This window comes from Phalaenopsis equestris, unplaced genomic scaffold (assembly GCF_001263595.1).
Source record: "Phalaenopsis equestris unplaced genomic scaffold, ASM126359v1 Scaffold227888, whole genome shotgun sequence".
NCBI classification, from domain to species: domain Eukaryota; kingdom Viridiplantae; phylum Streptophyta; class Magnoliopsida; order Asparagales; family Orchidaceae; genus Phalaenopsis; species Phalaenopsis equestris.
Genome location: NW_018245873.1, coordinates 111,587 through 138,224, shown reverse-complemented (window position 1 = coordinate 138,224; position 26,638 = coordinate 111,587). Strand labels below are relative to the sequence as shown.

Here is a 26,638-nt window from a genome sequence, read left to right as displayed (position 1 = left end):
CTCCCTTACAACGAGTTGGCGGAGGTTTTTCTAGTTCACACACCCGAGGTCGAGGTCGGGGACGCGGACAAGGAAAGATCAATTTAATTGTTGAACGGACTAGGCCAACTATCAACATTGGTGATGAAGACAGTTCTGAAGATGAAATAATGATAACAAGATTAAAAAACCTCAGTACGAGATATCTCTAAAAGATACAAAGAAAAATGAATATGAAACAATGTATGATCACATAAACCACTATGTGAATACTATGACCCTTACTCCGATTCTCCCGCAAAAGGTCGAGAGTTTAGTGGTCAAGGAAGTCTGTAGTGTTGGTTTAAAGCCGATCAAATTTTATCGTGCTTCTACCTCTACTGAACTTGAAAAACATGTAAATTTGGATGATGATTCTAGTGAATTAATGGAATTGCCTTTTGGTTACTTCTTGCCTTGTGTTCAAAAGTTCATTTAACAAGGACACTTACCAAAACAAATGCCAAAAGATAAATTTCAACTTTTTGAAAAACTATGGAATGCTAAAAGTCGATCTCCCAATTTGCAATTCAAAAGAAGGTCTTGGATTTGGTATAGTTGGACCAGTCGATGATTCTGAATTTTGCATGGTTGTTACTAGAGAGTCAGAAGAGGATTGTCTCAATGTAGAGGATGAATCTACTGATCAACCAATAGAAGATGCTCTGTCATAATTTAAGGAGGAAATTAAATTGTCAATTAATTGAAAGAGATTAACCTCGAAACTGACGAACAACCCCGACCTACGTTTATAAGTTCTCTAGATGACGAAGTATCTGCATAATTGGTCAAACTATTAACAGAATTCAAAGATTGCTTTGCATGGAGCTACGATGAAATGCCAGGACTGTCAGCTGAAGTTACAGTTCATAAACTTGGGGTGGACAAGAATATAACCCCAATAAAACAGGCTCCCAGGAGAATGCGACTTGAAATAGAACAACAAGTCATCGTCGAAGTGAAAAAGTTGATAGACGCCAACTTTGTTAAAGAAGAGCAATACCCCACGTGGTTAGCAAATATTGTACTTGTTAAGAAGAAAAATGGATAGATCCGCATTTGTGTTGATTTTAGAGATTTGAACAATGCGTGTCCAAAAGATGAGTTTCCACTACCTATACCAGAAATGATGGTGGATATCGCTTCAACACATGAGATTTTCTCCTTCATGGACGGATAGTTGGGGTATAACCAAATCAAGATGGCTCTCGAGGATGCAGCATTTACAGCGTCCATCGATTGGAATCTTCTGCTACACAGTGATGTCATACGACCTAAAGAATGCCGGAGCAACATATCAGCGTGCAATGACGAAGATTTTTGACGACCTCATTCACAATCAAGTAAAATGCTACATGGATGATTTGGTCATCAAAATTAAACGAAAAACAGATCATTTGTACGATTTGAGGATCGTGTTTGAACGGTTACGACAATATGACCTTAAACTGAATCCCTTAAAGTGCGCCTTTGGCGTTACCTCCGGGAAATTTCTAGGATTTGTTGTCCGTCATAGGGGAATCAAGATCGACCCGGATAAGATTAAAGCTATCTTGGAAATGCCTCCCCCTAAAACCTTGAAACAGCTACGTTCCTTCCAGGGGAAGTTGGCATATCTAAGACGCTTTATTTCTAACCTCTCAGGTAGGTGTCGGCCTTTCTCGACATTAATTAAAAAGGATGCCAAATTTAATTGGGAAGAGAAATGTCAGCGGGCCTTTGAGGACGTCAAACAATATTTAATGACACCTCCTGTCTTAGTAGTCCCTATCCCAGGAAAACCTCTGATACTTTATACCGCGACCTTAGATGACTCTCTTGGAGCCCTCTTAGCCCAAGTCAATGAGGAGGGTAAAGAAAATGCTCTCTACTACTTGAGTCATTTTCTAATACCGACAGATATAAGGTATCCACCTATTGAGAAGCATTGTCTGACGTTAATTTTTGCCGCTCAAAAGCTTAGACATTACATGCTTTCTCATAAGATTACCCTAATTTCAAAAGTTAATCCATTGCAATATCTGATGACCCGATCAACACTCTCCAGAGGTTTAGCAAGATAGTCAATGATCTTATTGCAATTTGATATAACTTTTGTTCCCTTCTGTGCTATCAAGGGATAGATTTTAGCAGATTTTCTTGTTGCACAACCAGTGTCAGCTGGGTCCTCTCTCAACGACGAGTTACCAGACGAGCAAATACTACAAATGGAATTTTCTAGTGTGCAGCGCTGGGAAATGTACTTCGATGGTGCTTCGTCAGCCAGGAAAGACAATGGATCAGGCACAGTTATACCAGGTAAAGCAAGGATTGGTTTAATCTTTATCACGCCAAATAAGGGTATGATGAGGTTCTCATACCACCTGACAGAGCCGTGCACCAATAATGAAGCAGAATATGAAGCTTTAATCATTGGATTGGAATTGGTAATCTCAATGGATATAACAAACATTCCCATTTATGGTGACTCTCAACTTGTCATCCAGCAAGTCGTCAGACAATACAAAATTTTGAAATGAAGATTAGCAGAATACCATCAGTACACGATGAAACTCCTGGAGCAGATTCCTGATGTGACTTTCTACCGGATTCCTAGGGGAGATAATTCCCACGCGGATGCTCTAGCAAAACTCGCTAAGGAAATGGCGTGTCCCTCAGAGGTTTCCATCAAAGTCACGGTGCAAGGAAGATGTCCCCAATGCTAAGTGCATGGGGTGGTCTTACACCAGCCTCCGAATGTACTATACCCAACTGTTGCCTCGTGGCCGTTCAAGTGTTGGGGCACGGACATAATAGGTCTGATAGACCCTTCATGTTCTAAGGGACACAACTTTATACTTGCCGTTATAGATTACTTCTCAAAATGGGCAGAGACATTACCGTTACGTGAGGTTACGACACAACAAGTCCTTCAATTTTTCAAAAGCCAAATTGTCTACCGTTTCGGAGTACCGCGAAGAATAATCTCTGACAATGGGACAGCTTTCAAAAGTACAAAGATCAATCATTTCGTCACAAGACATGAGATAGATTGGAGATACTCTACAATTTTCTATCCCAGTGCAAATGGTCTGGCTGAAGCTTTCAACAAGACACTGGTACAGATTTTGAAGAAAACACTGGATGAAAATAAAAGGGATTGACACAACAAACTATTAGAAGCCTTGTGGGCCTACCGAATGACTTTCAGGATTCCCCTTCAGTATACACCGTATGCGCTCGTATATGGGCCCGAGGTCGTGCTACCGCTAGAAATCCAGACACCATCTCTCAGAGTTGTCGTTGCCAACCAACTCATGATGGAAGAAAGTGCAAAACTCAGACTTGAAGAACTGGAGAGTCTCAAGGGAAAACAACTAGAAGCACAACAATATTTGGAGCTCTACCAGTCAAAGATGGTACAAACCCATGACAAATTGGTCCTCCCAAGAACATTCAAAGTTGGTGACCTCATGCTTGTGCTCAAAAGACCTATTTTTGCATGCCGCAAAATAGGTGGAAAATTCGAGCCAACTTGGGAGGGACCATTTGTCGTTGAGAAGGTCTATACAGGAGGAGCCTACTAGTTAGTGGACTTCCGGGGTGAAAGACCCATGTTACCGAAAAATGGATGATACCTAAAAATCTATTACGCAACCTGATGCTCCTCAATGCCGCATGTCGCTGCTTTCTTTGGAACTTTAAAACTTTGATTATTTTAGCTTTGATTATTTTAGGGTTATCATAAAACTTTGATTATTTTAGGGTTATCAATGTGGCCAAATGTCTATGGTCGGGTCCAAATTTTGTAATTAACCTCATTATAATTAAAATTTTGAGAAAATTTTTCAACTTCACATGTTCTCTTTTCTACTTTCGAATTTAAATACCCTACTAAATAATACCCTACTAAATTAAACAAAACGAAACTCACACAAAAAATGAATAATCCTCTTCACCAAAATAAACTAAAATTTACTTTAATAAATACTTTGTTTTGTTCTTGTTCATGCCAAGCTTCGGCCCACATACGTTTTTTTTTCTGTCATCTGCGAAAAAATGTCAGGACAGAGGCTGATCTTTGTCTTCCAGGACGTCTGGAACCTCGCACTGAATGAAGAGATGGCGCCGCAAGGAGGTGTCATAGATTTTATAGATTTTATAGATTTTAACGTGGATTTCAACCAGGTTGATATGAACTACGAGGGTCCTCTAATGGACGTAGTCAGTAGTAAAGAAAAGGAGGGATTGCCTTCACTGTTTAGGGTAACCACTCAGGACAATGCGTCACGCAAAGGTAAAAACGTGATAGCGGAACAAGATCCGATTGAGGGGCCCAACCGTCTGCCATCCATGGTAGCTACTCTAGCAAGGGACCTAATAGCTACCTGTAATGAACGATTACTGAATACTCCGCTCCGTAGGACGCAGTGCAGAAATGTCAGCCGAAAGAAACAGAGAGCCTTTCTGCGACAGGAACACAAACGCCAAAGAGACGTGAGCAGTTTTCTTACCCCATTCCTGAGGGACATATTTACGACCCAGATCTGAGCTGCATCTTCAATTTAAGAGTATTCTGGAATGCATCTTCAATTTAAGAGACAGATGTCAAGCGGGCCTTCTCATGGAGATGACATATTCCGAGCCGAAGAAATGGATGAGGGAAAAGGGAAGAATCATCATCCAATGCGGCTGTTGCTAGAACTTCACGAATGATAGATAGGGGAATCTGCTTGGGATCCTCAGATATGACCAAGCGGATCTGTTGCCACCAATGATAAAATGAATGATCAAGAGAATGGTCAAGTGGAATATTCTACCCGCTACTTGCGTTCCCACTAGTTTCATCATTAACATTTATGAAGAAGGTGACTGCATTCCCCCACACATCGACCATCATGATTTTGTGAGACCTTTCCGCACGGTCTCGTTCATGAGTAAAATAAATATTCTATTTGGAAAAGAAATCGATATAGTCGTCCCTGGCAAATTAAGAGGAGCTGTGGAGATTCCTCTTCTAGTTGGTTCAGTACTTGTCCTGAAAGGCAATGGTGCAGACATTGCCAAACACTGCATTCCAAGAGTACGACGCCGTAGGGTGTCTGTAACCTTCCGCAGAATGGATGACAGTAAAATACCGTATGGATTCCAGTAGGACCCAGAATTGGAGGAGTTATTTCCATATGAGCTGTGAGAAGGTTGTACCTCTAAGTACATGCGAAGGGAACTCTTATCCTGGAGCATAACTTAGAAGGTCTGCTTGATCAGGAGCTCAACATACCTGGTACAGAGGGTTCACTTTCTTTCTTTCAATAGCATGACATGTATCTGATTTTATTCATTCTATGAGGTACTCATAGCATGAGATGATTCTCAATGTATTTCGACATGGATTACATAATGTACCTTTTGAGGCATTAGCCTATGTCTGATTTATGACATCTCTTTTGAAGCAAATTAATGAAAATTTCTCTCAAATTGTTCCTCTTTGTCAGTTGCCTTTTTGTGCGATGGATGAAAGTCGTGAACCATGCGATGGTTCATAATTTCAATGAACAAAGAACGAAACAACAAATCTTCAACAATAAATAAAGCATAAATGAAAAATAATCACAAATGAGTAAATAACGAAACAAATTTCTTTTGAAAATTTACCAATTAAAATTAAAACTTTGAAAATATTTTTTAAAAAATTAAATGTGATAAAAACAACAAAAAAATAAAACAAACCTGTTGAGTGGATGCTTCCATTTTCGGAATTTCATACTCTTTGTGCGCGCAGCACGACTATCGTTATCTACACTAGCTCTCTGAACATCCCCGCAGAATTTCACATTCTGCACAAAACTCTACAAGTCTTCTACAAAATCAACCTTTTAACATGATACACTTTTGCAAATTCAACACCCGAAGCTCTTTATAAATTTTAATTCTTACATCTTTGAATCAATATTTAAATTATGATTCTTATCTTTCGAGGTCGGTACTTAAATCCCGACTATCACATCTTTGAATTGATACATACATTTCGATTCTCACAATCTTCAAATTAATACTTACATTTCAATTCTCACATCTTCAAATTGATGCCCACATTTCAATTCTCACATTTTGAGGTCGATACCTAAATTTTGACTCTCTCATTGGAATTGATACCTACATTTCAATTCTCACATCTTCGAATTGATACCCACATTTCAATTCTCACATCATCGAATTGATACCCACATTTCAATTCTCACATCTTCAAATTGATACCTAAATTTCAATTCTTACATCTTCGAATCAATACCTAAATCCTGATTCTCACATTTCGAGGTCGATACCTAAATTTTGACCCTTGCATCTTCGAATTGATATTTACATTTCAATTCTCTCATCTTTGAATTAATACTTACATTTCAATTCTCACATTTTGAGGTCGGTCCTTATATTCCGACACTCTCTTTTGAGAATTGACCTACATTTCAATTCTCATTTCCGAATCAGCCCTACATTTTTGATTCATTACATTCGAGTTCGGTCCTTACATTCTGCACTCTCTTTTGAGAATTAACCTACATTTCAATTCTCATTTCTGAATCAGCCCTACATTTCTGATTCATTACATTCGAGGTCGGTCCTTACATTCTGACACTCTCTTTTGAGAATTCTCCTACATTTCAATTCTCATTTCCGAATCAGCCCTACATTTCTGATTCATTACATTCAAGGTCGGTCCTTACATTCTGACACTCTCTTTTGAGAATTCTCCTACATTTCAATTCTCATTTCCGAATCAGCCCTACATTTCTGATTCATTACATTCAAGGTCGGTCCTTACATTCTGACACTCTCTTTTGAGAATTAACCTACATTCAATTCTCATTTCTGAATCAGCCCTACATTTCTGATTCATTACATTCCGACACACTCTTTTGAGAATTGGCCTACATTTCAGTTCTCATTTCCGAATCAGTCATACATTTATGATTTACTACATTTCGACACTCTCTTTTGAGAATTGACCTACATTTCAATTCTCACTTCCAAATCAATCCTACATTTCTGATTTATTTCATTATGACACTCTCTTATGAGAATTGAAAGAATTGACCTACATTTCAATTCTCATGTCCGAATCAGTCCTACATTTCTGATTCATTACATTCTCACATTCTCTTTTGAGAATTGACCTACATTTAAATTCTCATTTCTGAATCAGCCCTACATTTCTGATTCATTACATTCGAGGTCGATCCTTACATTCTGACACTCTCTTTTGAGAATTGACCTACATTTCAATTCTCATTTCTGATTCAACCCTACATTTCCGATTCATTACATTTGAGGTTGGTCCCTACATTCTGACACTCTCTTTTGAGAATTAACCTACATTCAATTCTCATTTCTGAATCAGCCCTACATTTCTGATTCATTACATTCGAGGTCGATCCTTACATTCTGACACTCTCTTTTGAGAATTGACCTACATTTCAATTCTCATTTCTGATTCAACCCTACATTTCCGATTCATTACATTTGAGGTTGGTCCCTACATTCTGACACTCTCTTTTGAGAATTGATATACATTTCAATTCTCAGTCCTACATTTATGATTCATTACATTCGAGGTCGGTCCTTACATTCTGACTCTCTCTCTCTCCTTTTGAATTGATATCTGAATTTCAATTCCCACCTTGGGGTCAGCACTTACATACTGACTCCCATCCTTTGGAAATATTTGAAATTTCATAACTCAAAGTCCACTCTCCAATCCTCAGCGAGAGTCCCTACTTCTTGACTTGATCAAACACTCATCTGCTAATACCCCAGTAGAAACAAATCACACACACAACTCTACACGTCCTCCCGAGTCTGTTGACTTAGAAGTTTGTATTGGTTTTTGTTTATCTCGTCGGTCAAAGCCAATACGTGCGGTATGCTTTCCCAGCACACCATACCTATTGGGGGTCCATTTGTTGACCTCACTTTTGGATGAGGTTTAGTTTTTCCTCTTTAGTAGCCTAAGGTCTAGCCATAGGACTCTCCTATTGACTATTCTTAGAAAACTAGAAAAGACACCCTCACCACTAGAAATTCCATACTCTTCTCTACTCAACTTGAAGTTCCACATGTTTGTCTCAACCTCTAAATACTTAGTAGGTGAGGTCACTATGGGAGAAACTCGATGAGTCACCCTTAGTAGGACTGTTTGACTTTAAGGTTGACCCTGGGTGTTGGTCTAGAGCTGAGGCACTCACTACACTTATCTGCACCCACAATCACTCACAACCCTGAACTCAAATTTCTAGCCTAGGTCCCTTGATCATTTTGGGATACTCATGTAGATGGTCCCCTAAAGCTACAAGACCTAGGGCTATGGTTTAGCTAAGATTACTACATAGACATTGGTCCATGGCTTATTGATAGTAGTTGGCACTCCAACTCTACCAAGCTACCCAACCTACCCTTTTGCCCCTGAGCACCCCAAACTACCTAAACACACTTGAAAACCTAAACTTTGCCAAAATTATCAAGTTTACCCAAAATACCCAAATTTGATCAAAATTCATTTCAAACCTTTTGAAAACCTCCAAATTATCCAAAATTACCCAAAATCTCCAAAGATGGCCAAATTACCAAAATACACCTCCATAATCTAAAATCGCAAAAATTCCAAAAATTTCCAGAAAATCCCAATAAATCTAAAATATTCCCAATTTCATTTCTCTTAACTACTACATGACCTAATTTGGCCAAATTAACCTTCTTTAACAATTATCCCCAAATTTGCCTTTAAGGGCCCAAATTCCCCAAATCTAACTCAAATGTTCATCAGTTTGATCTCATTTGACCCCAATTACAATCCTAAACTCAAATTCACTTTTTTTTATGACCAAACTAAACCAAATCCAAGCTCAATTGGTCCATTATTTGAGCCCAATTTTGATTTGGGTCGAAACCCCAATTTTGACCATATGACCTAATCTCACCAAATTGAACCCATAGCCTAGTTGGACCCATTTAAGTTTGAAAATTTTTTATACATTCCTACACATCAAAATCAACCATAAATTGGCCTTGGTGATGCTTCATATTTATTTGATTTTTTCCTAAATCCAAAATTCCCAATTTAGCCCCAATTTGGCTAAGTCCCCAAATTTCACCCAATTGATTGCCTTAACCCCAAAATTGCATCCCATTCATGTTTAAAATTTTTCATAGGGTCCACATTGACCATTTACAATAATCAATTTGGACTTATCCCAAGGCTAAGCCAAGCTAGACCCAAGCCTAGCCAAACATGACCAAATTGACTAAAATTCAAAATTCTCTCAAATTGACCCTTCAATTAAGCTCAAAACCATTTCCATCCTTCACCAAAGTTATTCCTTATGATCATCTACACCAAATGCAACTATTAATTGAGCCAATTGACATGGCTAGCCTAGACCAAACCCAAGACTTGGTCATTTGCACCCACTTGGACCCATGCACTAAATGTGACCTAACCACCCTAAAGTCACCAAATTTACTCCATCACAGCCATTGGTTGGACTTAGTGACCAGTCCAAATACCATGAAACCACCTAAATCAAGCTATGGACCAAAGGTCCCCCAAATCAAGGGATATTATTTCCAAAAATGCTTGTGCTTAAGATATCCTTACCAAAATTAGGTATTGGTATTACTGCACAGGTATTACTGCACTAAATTGCTGTGACATATTCCCGTGGGTTCCCTGAGCTCCTAGCAACCTCCCTCTGGCCGGTCGGCCAGCGTACTGGCTAAACAAGCTCAAGACTGAGAGCCAACCCCATGAAACCTCACCCGAATCAAACCTAGAGGCCACCTCATGCAAATCAAATTGAAGAGCTCCTCTGCCCTCCACCTAAGAAACACAATGCACCCAAATTTGTGCCCTGAGAGCCACCCCATGGCCATTTTTATAATTGGGCCTTTAAAGATAATTTGGGGTTTTGCTCAAACTAATCAAATTGGCCAAATTGGGTTCAATTTAAGGATCCAAAGTGGTTTTGGAGACATTTGAAGTCATTTTGGAGGTTTTGGGAAAGTTTGGGGTGTGAAGGGTATTTTTTTAATTTTGGTAAATTTAGGGGTATTTTGGAAATTTTGGAATTTTCGGGTGGATTTGGGCAATTTGGGTATTTTTAAATGGTTTGAAATGATTTTTGAATAAGTTTTGGTATTTTGGATGAATTTTAGGCTTTTGACCAAATTTAGGTTTCAAGGGCATTTACGTAATTTTGGTGGATTTAGGGGCAAAAGGCTAAGTTGGACATTTTTGGTACAATTGAGGTGCCAACCACCATGTATTAGCTATGGACCAATGAAATCTTCATTTGGGTCCTCTATGTACTGGTCTTAGCTAAACCCTAGCTTAGGGCTAGTTGGTATAAGGGACCATCTACATGAGTCTCCCAAAAGATCAAGGGATTAAAGTCAACAAGTTTGGGTTTTAGGATTGTGAGTGATTGTGGGTGATAGTGAGTACAAGCGATTGAACTAGCTCCAGTCCGACGCCAGGGTCAATCCTAAGGCCAAGCAGACTTATGGGGGTTCACATTGAGCTCCCTCATATTGGCCACACCTACTATGTGCTAGACGTTAGGACCAATATATGGAACTTTCAAGTTGAGCAAGGAAGAGTTTAGAGTTTTTAATGGTGAGGGTTCCTTTCTAATTTTCTAGGAATAGTCAACAGGAAAGTCCTATAGCTAGATACTAGGCTACTAAAGAGGGAAGACTAAATCTCAACTAAAAGTTAGGTCAACAACACTTAATTATATGAATTACATTCTCATTCATACTCATTCATACAACTTCATAATATGAATTACATTCTCATTCATACAACTTCATATGATTCTTTCCAATTATTGACTAAGACAATACTAGCCACAATCTTACATGTTCTCACAATAAATTTTAACATCTAGATAGGCCAGATCAAGAAGTAAATGAAGTGCATGGAATTAAATTATCACAAATTCTTCCAACTGTAAAGATTAATACTCTCCACAACTTCCATCCAACACTTTAATTACTTATCATTTTAAGGAGAAAGATAAAGAAAACAAAGATAAAGAAAACAGAAAACAACTCAGAATCCATGGAGAAATCAAAACCACACTTTAGTTTAAAAGTAGAAATTATTGTCAAACCAACAATAAGTATCGATTAAAACAAGTAGTTTGAAAACAAAAATAAGTACTTATCTCAAATCCTCCACCAAACTCTTGGAGTTTTTTTGTATCTCTTCTCTCTCACAATAAAACTAAAAACAAAAATGATAAAGTAAATTTGTGGTGCCTGAAAAATCTCTCCAAAGTTTTCTCCACAAACTTCTTCAAGAACCTCTCAGGACTCACACTTTTCAAGCACACTTCTAAAAGTCTCAACTTCCTTCTTTTATAAATTTCCAATAGGAGCCTTGATAACTCTTCAAAATGTGTCCAACTTCAATGTGTTCTCCAAGGGATGTCGCCTTTCAAAAGTCTTTTAATCATATTTTTGTCTCTAGTGGTCATAACCACCATCTTTAGCTAATAGGTGCCTCAAATGTCCCTTCAAAATTTGATAAAATGAAATAAACTGTCACATAACTGTCTCTGCTGCTTAAGCGCGGGGCCTCTGGCATTTAGGCGCAACCTTCTCTGTTTCACCGGTGCTTAAGGGCCGGATCTGGCACTTAGGCGCCAAAATTCTTTTGCACCGTGTTTGCAATTTCGCTCCAAATATGATCCTTTTTCACTCTTTTTAGCATTTTTCACCTTTTTACTTGTACATGAAAGAAAAACTGTACATTTTTCACCTTTTTACTTGTACATGAAAGAAAAACACACAAATACCTTCCATCAAAGTGAAATATCTAAAAAATAGGTATAAAAATATGTCTAAAAACACTATATATTTTAGGTGTATGTGTACGCAACAAGCTTTCATAGAAAATGAAATCTGGAAAAATTAAGGCATTCGTGTCTGATGCGCCTGTTGATAGAGAGTTAGCGGTCGATGCACCATATTGGCGCTCCATATTGGCGCCTGGAAAGCCAAATTCCCAAAAAATGTCTAATTCACTTAAAAACCATGAAATCGCATAGTAAAACTCCATTTTTACTACTTGGGTCATCTTCTACCTCTAAACCGTGACCTAGTGCTTCACATTGTGCGCGTTAGAGAAGATTTCGATGACTAAAGATCGTATATTTCATCTTCTCTTAGTAAGATCTTCACTTTAATATAAAAATTTTTATTTTTACTAGGAATTTTCATACATTATGGAAGATCCAAAATTTGGGATTTTAGATGGAAAAGCTTGAAGAAAACCCATGGTGAAAAGTTCATTACCAAATAATCTAACTTGCAAAGTTAGACTTTTGATTTTGTGATTTAGTTGGATTTTCTTTAGATTTTCAAAGAAATTTCAATGGCTCCATGACTAAAGAGAGGGAAGCCAACAAGAGACTTTGACTCGAGGAAAATTGTCAATTTTAAAGCCCAACATTGATCAAATGGAAACAGGAAAATTGATCCAGAAACGGGCATTTACTAACCCAGGTGGCGAGATTGAAAGGTTGATCGTCGCCAAAAACTGGGAGAAGTTTTGCTACTTCACTGTAGTGACAATTGTACCTATGATTCAGGATTTCTATGCCAACTTGATATTCACTACAGAGGATCGCATCCTTGTGAGAGGTAAGCCAGTTGAGTTTTCTAGCGAAAGGATCAATGCTTTTTATAGATTGAGAAATGTATTCCATTGTGAAGACACTACGTTTATGATGACAGATTCATCACTTGATGAAGTGATTGCCTTGTTGACTGATGAAATAGAAGAAATGAAGATTAAAAATAATAAGAAAGTTAACTTCTCTGCTTCCATGATGACTATTTAGTCAAAGGTATGGCACCACTTCATCTCTCTCTGCTAAATGCCAACAAATCATCTGAGCGAAGTAACAAAAGGATAGAGATATGCTAAACTTATGTATTCAAAAAATGAAGGCAGTAGATGTTGGTGCTCTTATAGTTCATCATGCTCGGAGTATAGCTAGTAGTGCTACAACTAGTGGTTTGGGTTACCCTGCCCTGGTTTTCACTTTATGTGAGTAATCAGAAGTTGAGTCCCATAGAAAAGAGGAAAAGTTGCAGCCAAAAAATCCTATTGTGAAGTATGCGCTTCACAGAGTTGAATCATTTGTTGAGTCCAAGAGTGGAGGTAGTGATAGACCCTCAACATCAGCTGTAGGAGTATTTACTTCTCGCTCTGCTTCACTTGAAAATATCATGGAGCAGCTCATGATTCAACAAATGGATATTGTGAATATGCTAAATAGGATTGGAGGAATTGAAGCAATGAATGCTTACAATAATGAATATAAGCAGAGGAGAGTTTAACATGATAAAGCTTATGAGGAGGCTATGGTTAGATATCTTAGGGGTGAGTATAATGTGGAATTTCCAACTTGCCCTAGCTTCACCCCTTATGCTCCAAATCATGATGAAAAAGAAGAAGAAGAAGAAGAAGAAGAAGAAGAAGAAGAAGAAGAAGAAGAAGAAGAAGAAGAAGAAGAAGAAGAAGAAGAAGAAGAAGAAGAAGAAGAAGAAGAAGAAGAAGAAGAAGAAGAAGAAGAAGAAGATGATGATGATGATGAGGAAGGCGATGAAGATTGATATTCTTTGGAGTTTAGTTTGTCAGTTTGATGCTCTTTGTTATTTGGATTATGTTGTTATGTATTTTCTTTAAAACTGTTGTGGTAAGAACATTTATTTTAATGTTGTACTGTGAAACATAATAGAAACTGTAGATTTTTACTTCTTCTACATTTTTAGTTTTTTCAGTTTCTATTTATGCTTTTTATTTTTTATTAAATACTTAAAATATATTATGCTTCATTTAATACTTTAAAGCCTGTATGCATTTTTAAAGTTAGTACTTGCAGTATACCAGAGTCCATTTTCATACTCAAAAATCCACTACAGGTTAGTTTTTATTTTTATGCATTTTTTGTTTTCTTTCACCAACTAAATTTTATACTAACATATTTTTAAATTGCTTAAAAATTTAAGTTTGCGGGAAAGAAAAATTTATTTTAAAAAGAAGTAAACTAAAATTTATTAATCCTCAAGTAACTATTTTTTTTTTTAAAAATAAATTAACATGACTGGGATATTAAGATTTTACTTTAAAAGACTATACCAATGTTTAAGAATATTATGATAAATTTAGGTAAAAGTTTTTAATAATGAAGGTCAATTTTTAAGTTAAAGATATTTGGTAAGAAAGGATAAGACTATGTTTTTCTATTTAAAGTAAAGAAAATTGTATTTTTCAAATATTAAGAATTTTAGAGTTTCATGTAAGAAAAGAAGAATTAAACTTTATGAAAAATCATCAAAACTAATATGAATTTATAATGTGAAGAAAGTTAAAAAGGTTTAACTTTAAGAAGAGGACAATAAAGTTCAAAATTATTAAAGGCTATCTAGAGATAGTAATCATGACTTGAAAAATAAATAAAAAGAGAAAGGATTGAAAATATCTAGAATAAAAATAAAAAGAAAAGAAAAAAATTTGAGGAGAAGCTTAAAGAGATGCCTAATAAAAAATTGGTTTCACTTGAATTAACTTGAGGAAAAGGCTTTATTGCATTTTCTAAACTTCTTGTATTTAAGTATTAAAAACTTGTATTTAAGTATTAACACCCTTAATAGTAAATTTTTCATGAAATTCTTTTTCATATTGATATTCTAAGTATCCTTAATAAAATAAATTACAATTCTTCTTGAAATAAATGAAAATTCAGAAATCTTAAATTTGATTACTAAGTATTCTTATACTTATAGTTTTAATCTAAGTTATTAAAACTTTTTCTTAAATTTTACTATTTTATTTATTAAACTAAAGTATAAAAGTCATAAGTTAATCTCTATCCTAAGTCATATGTTTTTATGTAGTAAAAGTCACTTGAGAACAAGTAACATTTAAGTTTGCGGGATTTAGATACACCAAAATAATATGTTGTTTTAAGTATACATTTTATGCTTATTTATGATTATATTGCATTTTAAAGGAGGGTATTTGCATGTTTTTTTTGAAGGTATATCAAATTTAGGCCTTTGGAACAAAAGTAGCAAAAAGAACGAAATTCAGAGTCAAAACAACAAATTTTGGGATTCTGGCGTCTGAAGCACGAAAACCAGTACCAGAGAGGACTTTTTTTGTAGATTAAGGTAGTTCGAGATAAATTTTGGCGTAAATTTTGAAAGAAAACTTTTTTCTAAACACCCCATAGAATGATTCAATGCATCTAGACACTTTGGAAGGTTCATTTATGAAGGGATATGTATCTTGGATCAACAGACATGTCTTCAAAAGGGTTGACTTTTGGATAAAATTTTAGAGGGAATTTTGAATTCTTTTTGGAGGGAGATAGCCTCTAATAAAAAAGAAGAAAATCTAGAGCTTAAAAGGGGGGCGGCAAGAGGATTTTGAAGATAGAATGGGGTGAGATGGCGAGAGCGAAAGTCAAAAGATTGGAGATTTTCTTCAAGTATTGTAAGAGGAGAGGGAAGGTGAGAGATTTCTTCTTCATTACACTTCTAAGAGAGAATTGAGAGTGCTTGTAAAAAGGGAAAGTACTTGAAGAGAACTTCTAGGGATTTGCGTGGGAATGATTGTGAGATAAGTTGTGTTCTTTTATTTCTTTGTTTTATAAACATATTTATATATGAAATCCATATTTTGTCATATTCTTCTCATGAATTATGAGTAGTCTTCTTTATCCTTCTCTCTACAATGAGATTTGGTTTTGTGAGAAATTGATTTTTTTATATGATTTTAAATGTCAAAAATTTGTGATGATTTGACTCCAATCTTTGTTTACTTTTTGATCTGACCAATTGAAATGTTAAAATGTGTTGAGATACATATGTTCCGAAAGGGGTATGATTTCTACAATATGGGGAGAATCACATTTGATTATATGAGAGAGAATGTCATCCATTGGGTTAAGTGCAAATAAATAGGGAAATATACTTTGTTGGATGTAGAATTTGAGCATTTTGGGTGACAGATTAAAATCCTCAATTTGGTCCAATTGATTGGAAAGTAATGCGAGATTGTTAGCCCTCAGGTGAGGGAGTAGTGTGAAGAGTAGTGGGAGCTCTGGAGTGGCAACCAGTATCCACCTAGCCTAACCACAGATTATGGACCAAACTCTGGATTAGTCAATGTTCTTTATGCACTCAAAAGAGGCTAAAGAATAAGATTGCTCTTATTTGGCACAAAAAAAAATTTATATATTTTCAAATAATTTCAATTTCTTCATAGTCCATACACTCATTGTAAAGGGGAAAAATGCTTTCGTAAATTTGAACTCTTCATCACAAAAACTTTATTTAGTTTTTGTCAATTTTACTTTCGAATGTTCAGCAATTAATTTAATTAACTTAGTATTTTAACTGCATTTAATTTAGCATTGACTCATTTACTTTATATTTGAATTTTATACTTCACTTTTGTTGTTTAAAATTGTAGTATATATTATAATCTTAAGAATTTACTTATAAGCATTTCCAACTTCTCTGTGGGATCAATATTAATGACACCATTAGAGCCCTTTATTACTGGAATGATACGTATACTTGTATTTTTTTCAGGGGATTTGACAGTTTAAAAATTTTTAAAAGATAAAACTACTTTCACTAAAGTTATTTTTTTAAGGATTAAATTACATATTTACTATTGTATCCATCGTGTACTATTGTATCCATCGTGTGGTATCCATCGTGTGTATTTTGTAATATTAAAAATATTTGCAAAATTAACACACTAAATCCACCCCGCATCACATACTGGTCATTCTGCTATTAAATATCTTATGTCAAAAAGGATTTTAAGCCAAGTATAATCAGATGGGTCCATTTTAGCAAGAATTTGATTTTAAGGTAGTGGATAGAAAATGAGCTAATAATCAAATTGTTGATCATCTGTCAAGACTTGAACATGGAAAAGAAAAGATCAATGGGGATAACATAAATAAGAATTTTCCTGATGAACAACTTTATGTTGTTTCTGAGTGGAATATACCATGGTATACAAATATAGTTAACTACTTAGTTAGTAATATTCTACCATACGGACTAATAGGCCACAAGAAAAAGAAATTTATGTATGAAGCAAGGTTTTACTTTTGGGATGACCCTTATTTATATAAGAAATGTTGTGATTCGTTCATTCGAAGATGCATACCAATTAATACAAAAATGTCATAAATATGAATTTGGGGTACACTTTGGAATAGATACGACAACATTTAAAATTTTACACTAGATTTTATTGGCCTACATAGTTTAAGGATGTTAATAATTATGTGAAAACTTGTGATCGATGTCATAGAGTAGGAAATATTTCTAAAAGAGATGAAATGCCCCTAAATTTTATTTTAGAAGTTGACATTTTTGATGTGTGGGGTTTAAATTTTATGGGACCATTTGCACCATCTTTAGGAAAGGTTTATATATTATTAGTTGTGGGCTTAGTGTCTAAATAGATTGAAGCAATAGCCTTGCCTCATTGTGATGCTCTGAGTGTTGCAAAATTTTTAAATAAAATTATTTTAACTAGATTTGGAATGTCAAGAGTGATCATTGCTGATGGGAGATGTCATTTAAGAATTTTAAAATGGACACATTACTTATAAAATATGGAATTAAACATAGGATTGCCACAACATTTCACCTTAAGACTAGTGGATTAACAAAAGTATCAAATCATTAAACTAAAAGAATTTCGGAGAAAACTGTGAATTCTAGAAGAACTGATTGGTCTGCTAGACTTAATTCTACATTTTGGGCATATAGGACTGCTTATAAAACTCTTATATGAATGTCTCCATATAAGCTCATACTTGATAAAGCTTGTCATTTAACAGTTGAGTTAGAGCATAAAGCTTATTGGGCTATAAAAGAGTTTAATTATAATTTAAAGGATGTTGGAGATAAATGATCATTGCAATTAAATGAGCTCAAGGAACTTAGGAATGAATCATATGAAAATGCTCGAATTTATAAAGAAAAAGTGAAAATGTGACATGATCAAAAGAATTTAGAAAAGAATTTTGAGCCTGGACAAAAAGTTTTATTATACAATACACGATTGTAATTATTTCTCAAAAAACTTAAGTCCAGGTGGATAAGGTCATTTATTGGGAGAAAATTTTATTTTTATAGGGCTATGGAGATTAAAGATAAAAAAATTGGATATATAACCAAAGTAAATGGACATAGGTTGAAACCTTACATTGAAGAAAGCAAGCCTTATTATAAAGAGACTTTGATGTGGGGTTTATCTGAGTAAAACATTTGGAAATACCGGACTGACGACGTTAAATCAAGCGCTTTGTGGGAGGCAACCCATAGTTATCTGTGTGGTTTGATTTATGTTTATTATTGTAGTGTCTTCGTAGGATTCTTTTTAACACTATTTAACATGATTTAAAATTGAAGAAATTTGACATTAGGCGAATCAGTGTCACTTGGACACTATTGCCTAAGCACTAGAGTCCTGTGATGCTGGTGCTAGAATCCAAAAAACAATTTTTTGCCATGTATTCTCTATAAAACTACCTAGCTTTCATCCTTAATCATCATTCCTTCAAGATATAGACCAGAGAATAGGAGTTTTGGAGATCTAACTTGATTTAATGGAGAATAGAGAGAATGGTGTTGGAATTAAGTTTGTGCATAATGATGCCCAAACTTATTTCAATTGATTCTTAGCACAGAGTTTGGAGAAGGTGACAAGCATGCTAGGGAAGATTGAAGAGGAGCTTTCCAATCTCCACAACAAGTTGCATGAGAAGTATCACCAATACGAGCACTTCCAGTAGCAGATGAAACTTTAGTCCGCTCGCTTGATAGTTATCAAGATGCCCAGGTAGCCATGTATAGGAAGAACAAATGGATTGATGAAAAGGAGGCTACAAAATTTCCTCCCTCCCTTGTCTTCTATACAATTGATCACATATATTTGGCATGTGAGAAGGGTGAGGAGAATGAGATCAATAGAGATTAATCATTAGAATAGAATTCTAGTGTTTTTTGATTGATGTTGGTGTTCGCTTTAGTAAAGGATGTGTTATGTGTGCTACTTTATCTTGTTGCTAGAATTGCTTAAAAGTGTTTTTGTGTGAAATTGTACTATTGATTGAAGGATTAATGAAAGTTATGGTTGTATAAGCCCCCTTGTTAGAATGTTGGAATTAATTATGAATTGGAATTAGAAAATCGAAGATGTTGTGCATATGATAATTATGAGGTGTGATGTTAAATTAATTAGAAATTTTGGTTTAAAAGGCTTAGTCTTGCTATGCCAAATAAAAAATTGGATTCACTTAAATCATTTTAAGAAAAGAAACTTAATTACATTTCTAAGTTTATTTATGAAGTATTAGCATCCTTACTAGTAAAGTTCTCATGATATTCTCTTTCATTTAATTTTTCTAAATCTCTTTGATATGACAAACTACAATTATTATTGAAATAAATAAGAAATCATAATTCTTAAACTTGACTACTAATTATTCTTACATTCTGGTTTTAACCTATGTTATTAAAATTTTTTGCTAAAGTTTCACTATTGCATTTATAAAACAAAAACTATAGAAATCTTCGAGTGAAACTCACTTCCATAACTTATACTTTTTATATATAGTAAGAAAGGTTACTTGAGGATAAGTAATGTTTATGTTTTGGGGAATTGATCCACCTTAAAATTACTTATTTTTATGTACATTTTATGCTAAATTGTTTAGGATATTATGCTTTAATGAAATGAATTTTTATGTTTTTGGTTGCAAGTATAAGAATAAGAGTTTAAGAGTAAAAATGAGCAAAAAATACATAAAAAATGAGCAAAAATGGGCTAAATAGAGGAAAAGTACCAACCCAACTGAATTGATGCCTAGGGGACAGGATTTGGCGCCTAGGCGCTAGATGCAGAACTTGGCTGGCGCCTAGGTGCCACGATTACTTTCTAGAAGATTCATTGAATAAGGCCAAATTTTGATGAGATGTTTGAAGCAACCCTTGGTCATTTTTGAAGATCTATAAATATGGATTATTTCTAATGGGCTAGGGGGTCAGATTTAGAGATTCTTATAATTTGTGAGTGTGCTATGTGTGTGGGAAGTTTTCTTTGCGAGTTTTTGTTATTTTTGGAGTTTGTGAGTCTTGTAAGTGCCATTGGATTCAGGAAAGTCCGTGAACTTCAAAGTAGTGCTTGGGGGAACTATCCAGATAAGTATTTGTATCTTTTTCGTTAAGTTTTGTGCTTTGAATTGAAGTTTTATAAATGTTTTTTGTTTTGTTATCCCCATGCTTTGTGAGTAGTTTTTTTTTCTTTCTCCTTGCAATATGAAGTAATTAATTAAGTGATTTTTTTGACTTTGTTTAGAACTTCTTTTATTCCAAAAAATTGTGATGATATTTTTACCCGTCCTTTATTTACTTTAAAATTTGGCCACTTGTATTGTTAAAACATGTTGAGGAACTTATAAACCCTAAAGGGCTAAGATTTCTTGACTTTTAAGTATCACATTCTACCTTGAAAAGAGCATTCGTGGTCGTCTAAAGGGGGGGTGCAAATAAATAGTGAGATAAGCTTTGTTGGGCATAGAAATGATGTTTTTAGAGTGACAGACGAACCTTCTGGAAGTGATGTAGGCTCTAGAAAATGCTCTGAGCAAGACTTTCTCCAAGAGGTGGGGAGGTCTTGGTATAGGATTAGGTTAGGGTGCTCAACATAGGGGGGTTTCAGTGGGAAACTTCTCCTTAAGCTCTGGTGAAGCCTAAGGGCACTTCAAATTAGAGTTTGGTGGAGTTTGGTGGAATGATAAAAAATGCCCTGGAATTGGGCTCAGACAGTGGGGGAAAGGGCTGGAAGATGGTTGAAATGAGCTTAGGGAAGTTTGAAGAAGCTCTGGTGAGAATTTTGCAGAGTCTCCCCAGGAAATTGGATCATCTTTATCCTTGGCAATGAGGGGGGCTTTAAATAAAGGAGATTGAGGTGGTTCAATTCTGGTGAAATCAACTGCTTTTGTGGAAGGCAGAGAGACACCAATATCTAATTGGAGCTGGATACATTATATTGGTGTAATGGGCTTGGTTTAAGATGGGTTGGCTCTCGGTTTTGGGGTTCTTTAGCGACTAGGACGACCAACCAGGCCTAAGCTGGTGGCTCGGGGAGTTATGTGAGCCAGAGGAAGATTAATGGTGAACAAGATGGCTTGGGGATGGCTGGTGGAAAAGATATCTTTGGTTCAGCCCAAAATGGGATGAAATCCCCTAATTTATGGGACCCTTGGTCTATGGCTCAACTTGGTTGGGCTTGGTGGACCTAGGTTGGTCCCTAGGGTCGAGATGTTGGCTGTGCTGCATTCGGGTCGGTCAATTTAGGTTAATTTGGTCAAATTTGGTGTTTAGGTCCAAAGTTTGGATTTTGCTTCAACTTAGGTCTAGGTTGGGTTTGGATTAGGATTTGTTTTAAGTGATTAATCAATTTGTCTTGGATGATTGTCATGAAACATTTGAAAATGGAATTGGGTGATTTTGAATTATTTTGGAAGGTCAATTTGGTGGAATTTCGCCCCATGATCAATTTTGAGGCATTTGGGTTAGACTTGGGTTTAGATTGGTCTAGGGTTTTGATATGGTTCAATTGATGTATTAAGTTGGTCTAAAAGATTTTCATGAAGAGTTTTGGAATCAATTGAGTGGAAATTTTGGAGTTTGGAAGTTTAATTTGATGGAATTTGGGCTTTTGGTCAAAATTGGGGGTTTTGGCTTAGACTTGCAATTGTGCTTGAAATTGGGTTCAATTGGGCAATTAAGATTTAATAGAATGAATTTGAGTTTATAATTGAATTTTGGGAAATTTGGGAATGGAAATTAGGGGTGAATTGAAGAATTTAGGCATTTATGGGTGAATTGGGGAATTTAGGCATTTAGGGGCAATTTGGGGATTTTGGTTAATAAGGGTCAATTTGGTCGAATTGGGCACAATGTAGTGGTTCAAATTGATTTTGGTGATATTTGGAGTGATTTTGGGAATTTTTAGAATTTTTGGGGTAGGAAGGACATTTTGATACTTTTGGGGATTTTGCGGCTATTTTGGGAATTTTGGAATATTTGAGGTATTTTAGTCAATTTGAGTGATTTGGAATGGTTAAAAATAATTTTTGAAGAGATTTTGAGAATTTGGGTAATTTTGAGAATTTTGGATAATCTAGGGTTTAGGGGTCAATTTAGTAATTTGGTGAAGTTTGGGGCCAAGAAGTGTCAAAAGTAAGAATTTGGCAAAATTGGGATTGATTGAGAATTTTAATCATGAGGTAACCTTATTTGAGCCATGAGACCAAGGGAACTCCCACTATGGATCTTCCATATGCTTGTCTTTGTCAAACCTTAGCTCAGGGCTAAGGGTTTAAGGGACCATCCATATGAGTTTCCAATAGAGTGAGATCAAGCTAGGCATGTTTGGGTTAAGGTTTAGGTTGTGAGTGCAAGTGCAAGTGTGTATGTGTAGACCTCACCAAGACCACACCACATAGGATTAACTCTAAGGCCAAACAATCCTATGGGGGCTCCTCTTGAGCTCCCCCATATTGGTCCCACCTACTAAGTGCTAGAGATTAGAACTAACATGTGGAACTTCAAGATAATCAAAGAAGAGTTTAAAATTTCTAAAGGTGAGGGTGCCATCACTACTCTTCTAGGATAGTCAAAAGGAAAGTCTTATGGCTAGGTCCTAGGCTTCTATGGAAGAAAGACTAGACCTTAACCGAAAGTGAGGTCAACATTTCCATAATAATAGCGAGAGGAATATGATTACTATTTCTATGAACACTATAATGAACTTGAATCCCATACTCACCTAATTTTTAAGTGTTCTTTTGCTCATGCTCATATTAGAAGCTCTTTTGCCCATGGAGTTTTTTTTTTCTTGCACCTAGTATTATCCTCGATGTTCTTTTAGGTGGTAGTCTTACTTGCTAAACTCAAAGGTATTTTTTTCTCTTTAATTTGACTTTTCAAACTATTGCTTATCAGATTTGGCATAATAGAAATTGTAAATTTTTTGCAAATAATTCTACTTCGACTAATGTGATCAATATGAATATTTAATATCAAATAAAAGAGCAATAGGTGAAAGTTTAAGCATGATATTCCTAATTACAATTCTACCTTCTACAAGATTTAGCTTTTTTTTTTGCTTTCTACATCCTATTACATTTACTTCATAACTTAGATTTCCTAGTTAGTGGGAGGTTTGGTGCGTTCTTAGCAATGACGTTCCCCATAAATTGATATAGGGCTTAATCATATCTAAGGATTTTATTGGTTGCTTGTTTTCACTTTTATGGCTATCTTAAAGAAACATTTAAATCTTTAATATGTTTTCTAATACAAGATGGAATCCTTTTAATAAGATGCAACTGAACAAGGAATATATACCTTCCTTTTAGTTGGATAGTTGGGTTACTTGTGAGGCGGCTTAGTTGGAGCATTTTATAACCTATTAGCATTTGGTTGCTTTGTATACATCCCTAATTTCCTGGATGGAGTTCTTTAGCATTTTCTAGTGGGATTAAATGAGCTCATGAGATTTCTTACCTTTTTACATTACTAAGACTAAAAATTATGTATTTTGGAGTTTTTATAGTTATTTGTTTAGTTTTTGTCCTTTAATGTTCTTCTTATTTTGTTGGTTCTAGAAAGTTGTTGCAACATCAAAGCTTTATAGGCCTTTTGTTGGTTCTTGTTTGTGTGTGATATTGTGAATCCCTGCAACAAGTTCTATTGCAAGCTAACTGTTGAAGCATTTTCACAAACTATTTATTCTTTTAACTAAGTTGATGTTTCTGTTGGAAGTTGTTGGTGGTTGGCTAGTTTTATTGAAAATGTTTTGACTCTTTATTTGTGCATAATTGTTAGGTTTTGTAGATTTTTTTTTCTTATGATTCAGTTTTTTGAAGCATTTTTTTCTAATCTTTTTATTAAAATTTTACTTTACTCTTTGTTAATCTATAGAGGAAATATATTTTTTTATAAAAAAAAAATTTGAATAATAACAAAATATTACATTTTAACCGAATATCTGTAAATTTCTCCGGATTCCAGCCCTAGAACACGCTAGAATAGATCCACCGCGGATCCACCAGACGAATCGAAGATGGCCGTTAACGTTTATTGATGAAGCATGATTGCAACGCGTGGCTGCTATTTTACCTTACAACCCGCCATTAATGGGACACTTGCAACACAGTTACGCTACCGGTCCAAGTTATTTTTCTCAGCAGCCTCCTTTCAAGCTTCACATCCCCGTCGAGAATTCGAGAATGGATCAGGGGAAAGAAGGTAACTTTCGAAGATTTCTTATCGTTCATTCTTCTATGATTTCACCTTTCTCTCAGTATGTGCCCTTTTGATCTGAACAACGGAAGTGATTTGAATTCTTTGTTCCTCTTTCCAGTATCTGTGCTCTGAATAATCTCTCTATGAGGGCGACAAGAAAAAAAATTCTTTCCCTTTAAATTGATATGATTTCTCGTGATTATCTTGCTTATAAATTTAGTTGTTAATTTTGAATAGAATTAAATCATATCACTGCCTGATGTCTTTTGCTTTTTTCTCTTATTTGAGCTAAATAAAAGTGTTTTTACTGCAATATTGAGTTACTTGATAGATGGAGAAGTGAACAGGGAGAAAACGCACGATAATGAGACGCATGGCACTAGTGATGACATTGATGAGAAAACACCGATAGACAAAGTGAAAGGCCCGAACCTTTTTGAGAGGGCTAAGGAAGAGATTGAGGCGCTTGTAGAAGCTGTCCATCCAAAGAAAGAAAAGGTCGATAAGAATGAAAAATAGAAAAGCTGCTTGCTCCAAATAGAAAGATGGCCTTCTTTTGTATGCTCGAAGGAACACATAATGTAGTTCTCATCAAAGTTTCCTTTTTCTGAGAATCGACTGGAAGGTTGCAAATTGATATGTATTTTACTTTTTTCTTTTTTTTTGCTCCAAATCACTTCATACTTTGAGTTTGTTGCCCTAGCTGGCAGTGTTGAACAAAATTGCCGTTCTTATGGAACTTTTTGAAGGGTTTGGGTTGACGCTAAATTTTCTTTCTCTCGTCACATCAATTTGATGAGTTCTAATCCAGGTTAGGCAAGAATGATTATTGGGGCTAAGACTCAAGCGATAAGTGACTACTCACAGACAAAAAAGCCCCCAAGTCCATATCAGAACTAGTGGAAATGTGGCTATATTCTATAAGATAAGAATTAGCTTATAATCGACAAGATTTTTTTAGTGTAGCATATGAGTTTCTTTTGGTAGCCCGCTCTAAAGTTAGGTCGTAGTTGAGCATTTTGAGATAGTTGATTTTCTGAGGAAGGTACATTTTAGCAGATTGATTTTCTGGTGTAGACAAAGTTGATAAATCATTGCATAGAATGACTTACGGCGATTGAATAGCCTCTTCTCTGAAAAAAAAAAAAATCCGATAATCATATATAAATACATTACGTAATATAATCATTATGTATTCTACATTATTCGTTTTCATTTTCCATGGTCCATGCTTATTTGATGTATCTTAGATGACTAGTTAGTCGTTGGTTCAATTGTTTTTCTGACAATTTTTGAGTTTCTATACTTGGTGAAGTTCAGTATTGTTTGTATTAAAAATCTCAGAGCTAATAGCAACTTATTGTACTCATTTTAATTCTTTCTTTTTCTTTTTCTTCTCTTTCTTAGAGGATGTTGATGTTGAACCTACAAGAGATTTGCTCCGAGCAATATTTTCTCTGTCCTCATTGTTGAAATGGTTGTTAGGAATAAGTTCATCGGCCGAAATCATATTGACTTATACCCTTTTTCAGGCTCTTTCCGTTGTTCTTTCGGGATTACTGTATTCCATTCTTTGAAGTTAACGTTCCAACCAATCTTTAAAGACAATATTTTTCGTTCTTGTGTTTGAGCATTCCGGTCTTTTATATTTGGGACAATCTTTCATATCAACTTTTTCCGGTCTTTTAGCTTCAAGTAATTTAAATTCAAACATTTTCATCAAGCTGTGGAATATCTTTGCGACAAGCTCTGTCTTGAATGGATATTCCTTGTTCATTCTCTTGGATATTGATTTCTTGTCTGTCTGTGATGAGGTTGATTGTTGAAGTTAAAGTTGTGAAGGTGACTGTGGTTGTGATTGACTTATACTCTATCGTTGCTTCTTTTACCTCGGATGACACTTGCATTACTTGCTTGCCCTTTTCACCGTCGAGTCATTTTCTGTTTTCTTTTCAAATGTCATAACTAGCTTTGTCTTCTCAGTTTTTTCTATCTTACTCATTTGTTTAGCTTCCTCCTGAAGGTAGGCAGTTTTACTGACTCGTTAGGAATTTTTGCATACTAGTTGAAAGCAACTTCTCTAAGACTGTTAACAAATTGACGAAATAAAAGAGCATCGCTTCCCTCCGCGTTGCAACAGCTTGCTCTGAAATGTGCTAGATGTTGACGAGGGTTGTCGGTCCCATCAAGCATTTTAAAGAGGGGTGGAACGAAGTCT

General features: G+C 35.4%; 1 protein-coding gene across 1 annotated transcript; it reads left to right on the top strand.

Moving 5' to 3' along the window:
* The first annotated feature begins 24,296 nt into the window (after nucleotides 1-24,296).
* Nucleotides 24,297-25,188, top strand: LOC110037956. The gene is made up of 2 exons (XM_020742705.1): nucleotides 24,297-24,423; nucleotides 24,752-25,188. Exons 1-2 carry the CDS (start codon nucleotides 24,312-24,314, stop codon nucleotides 24,937-24,939), a joined length of 300 nt encoding a protein of 99 aa, XP_020598364.1. The 5' UTR covers nucleotides 24,297-24,311; the 3' UTR covers nucleotides 24,940-25,188.
* The last annotated feature ends 1,450 nt before the right edge of the window (nucleotides 25,189-26,638 follow it).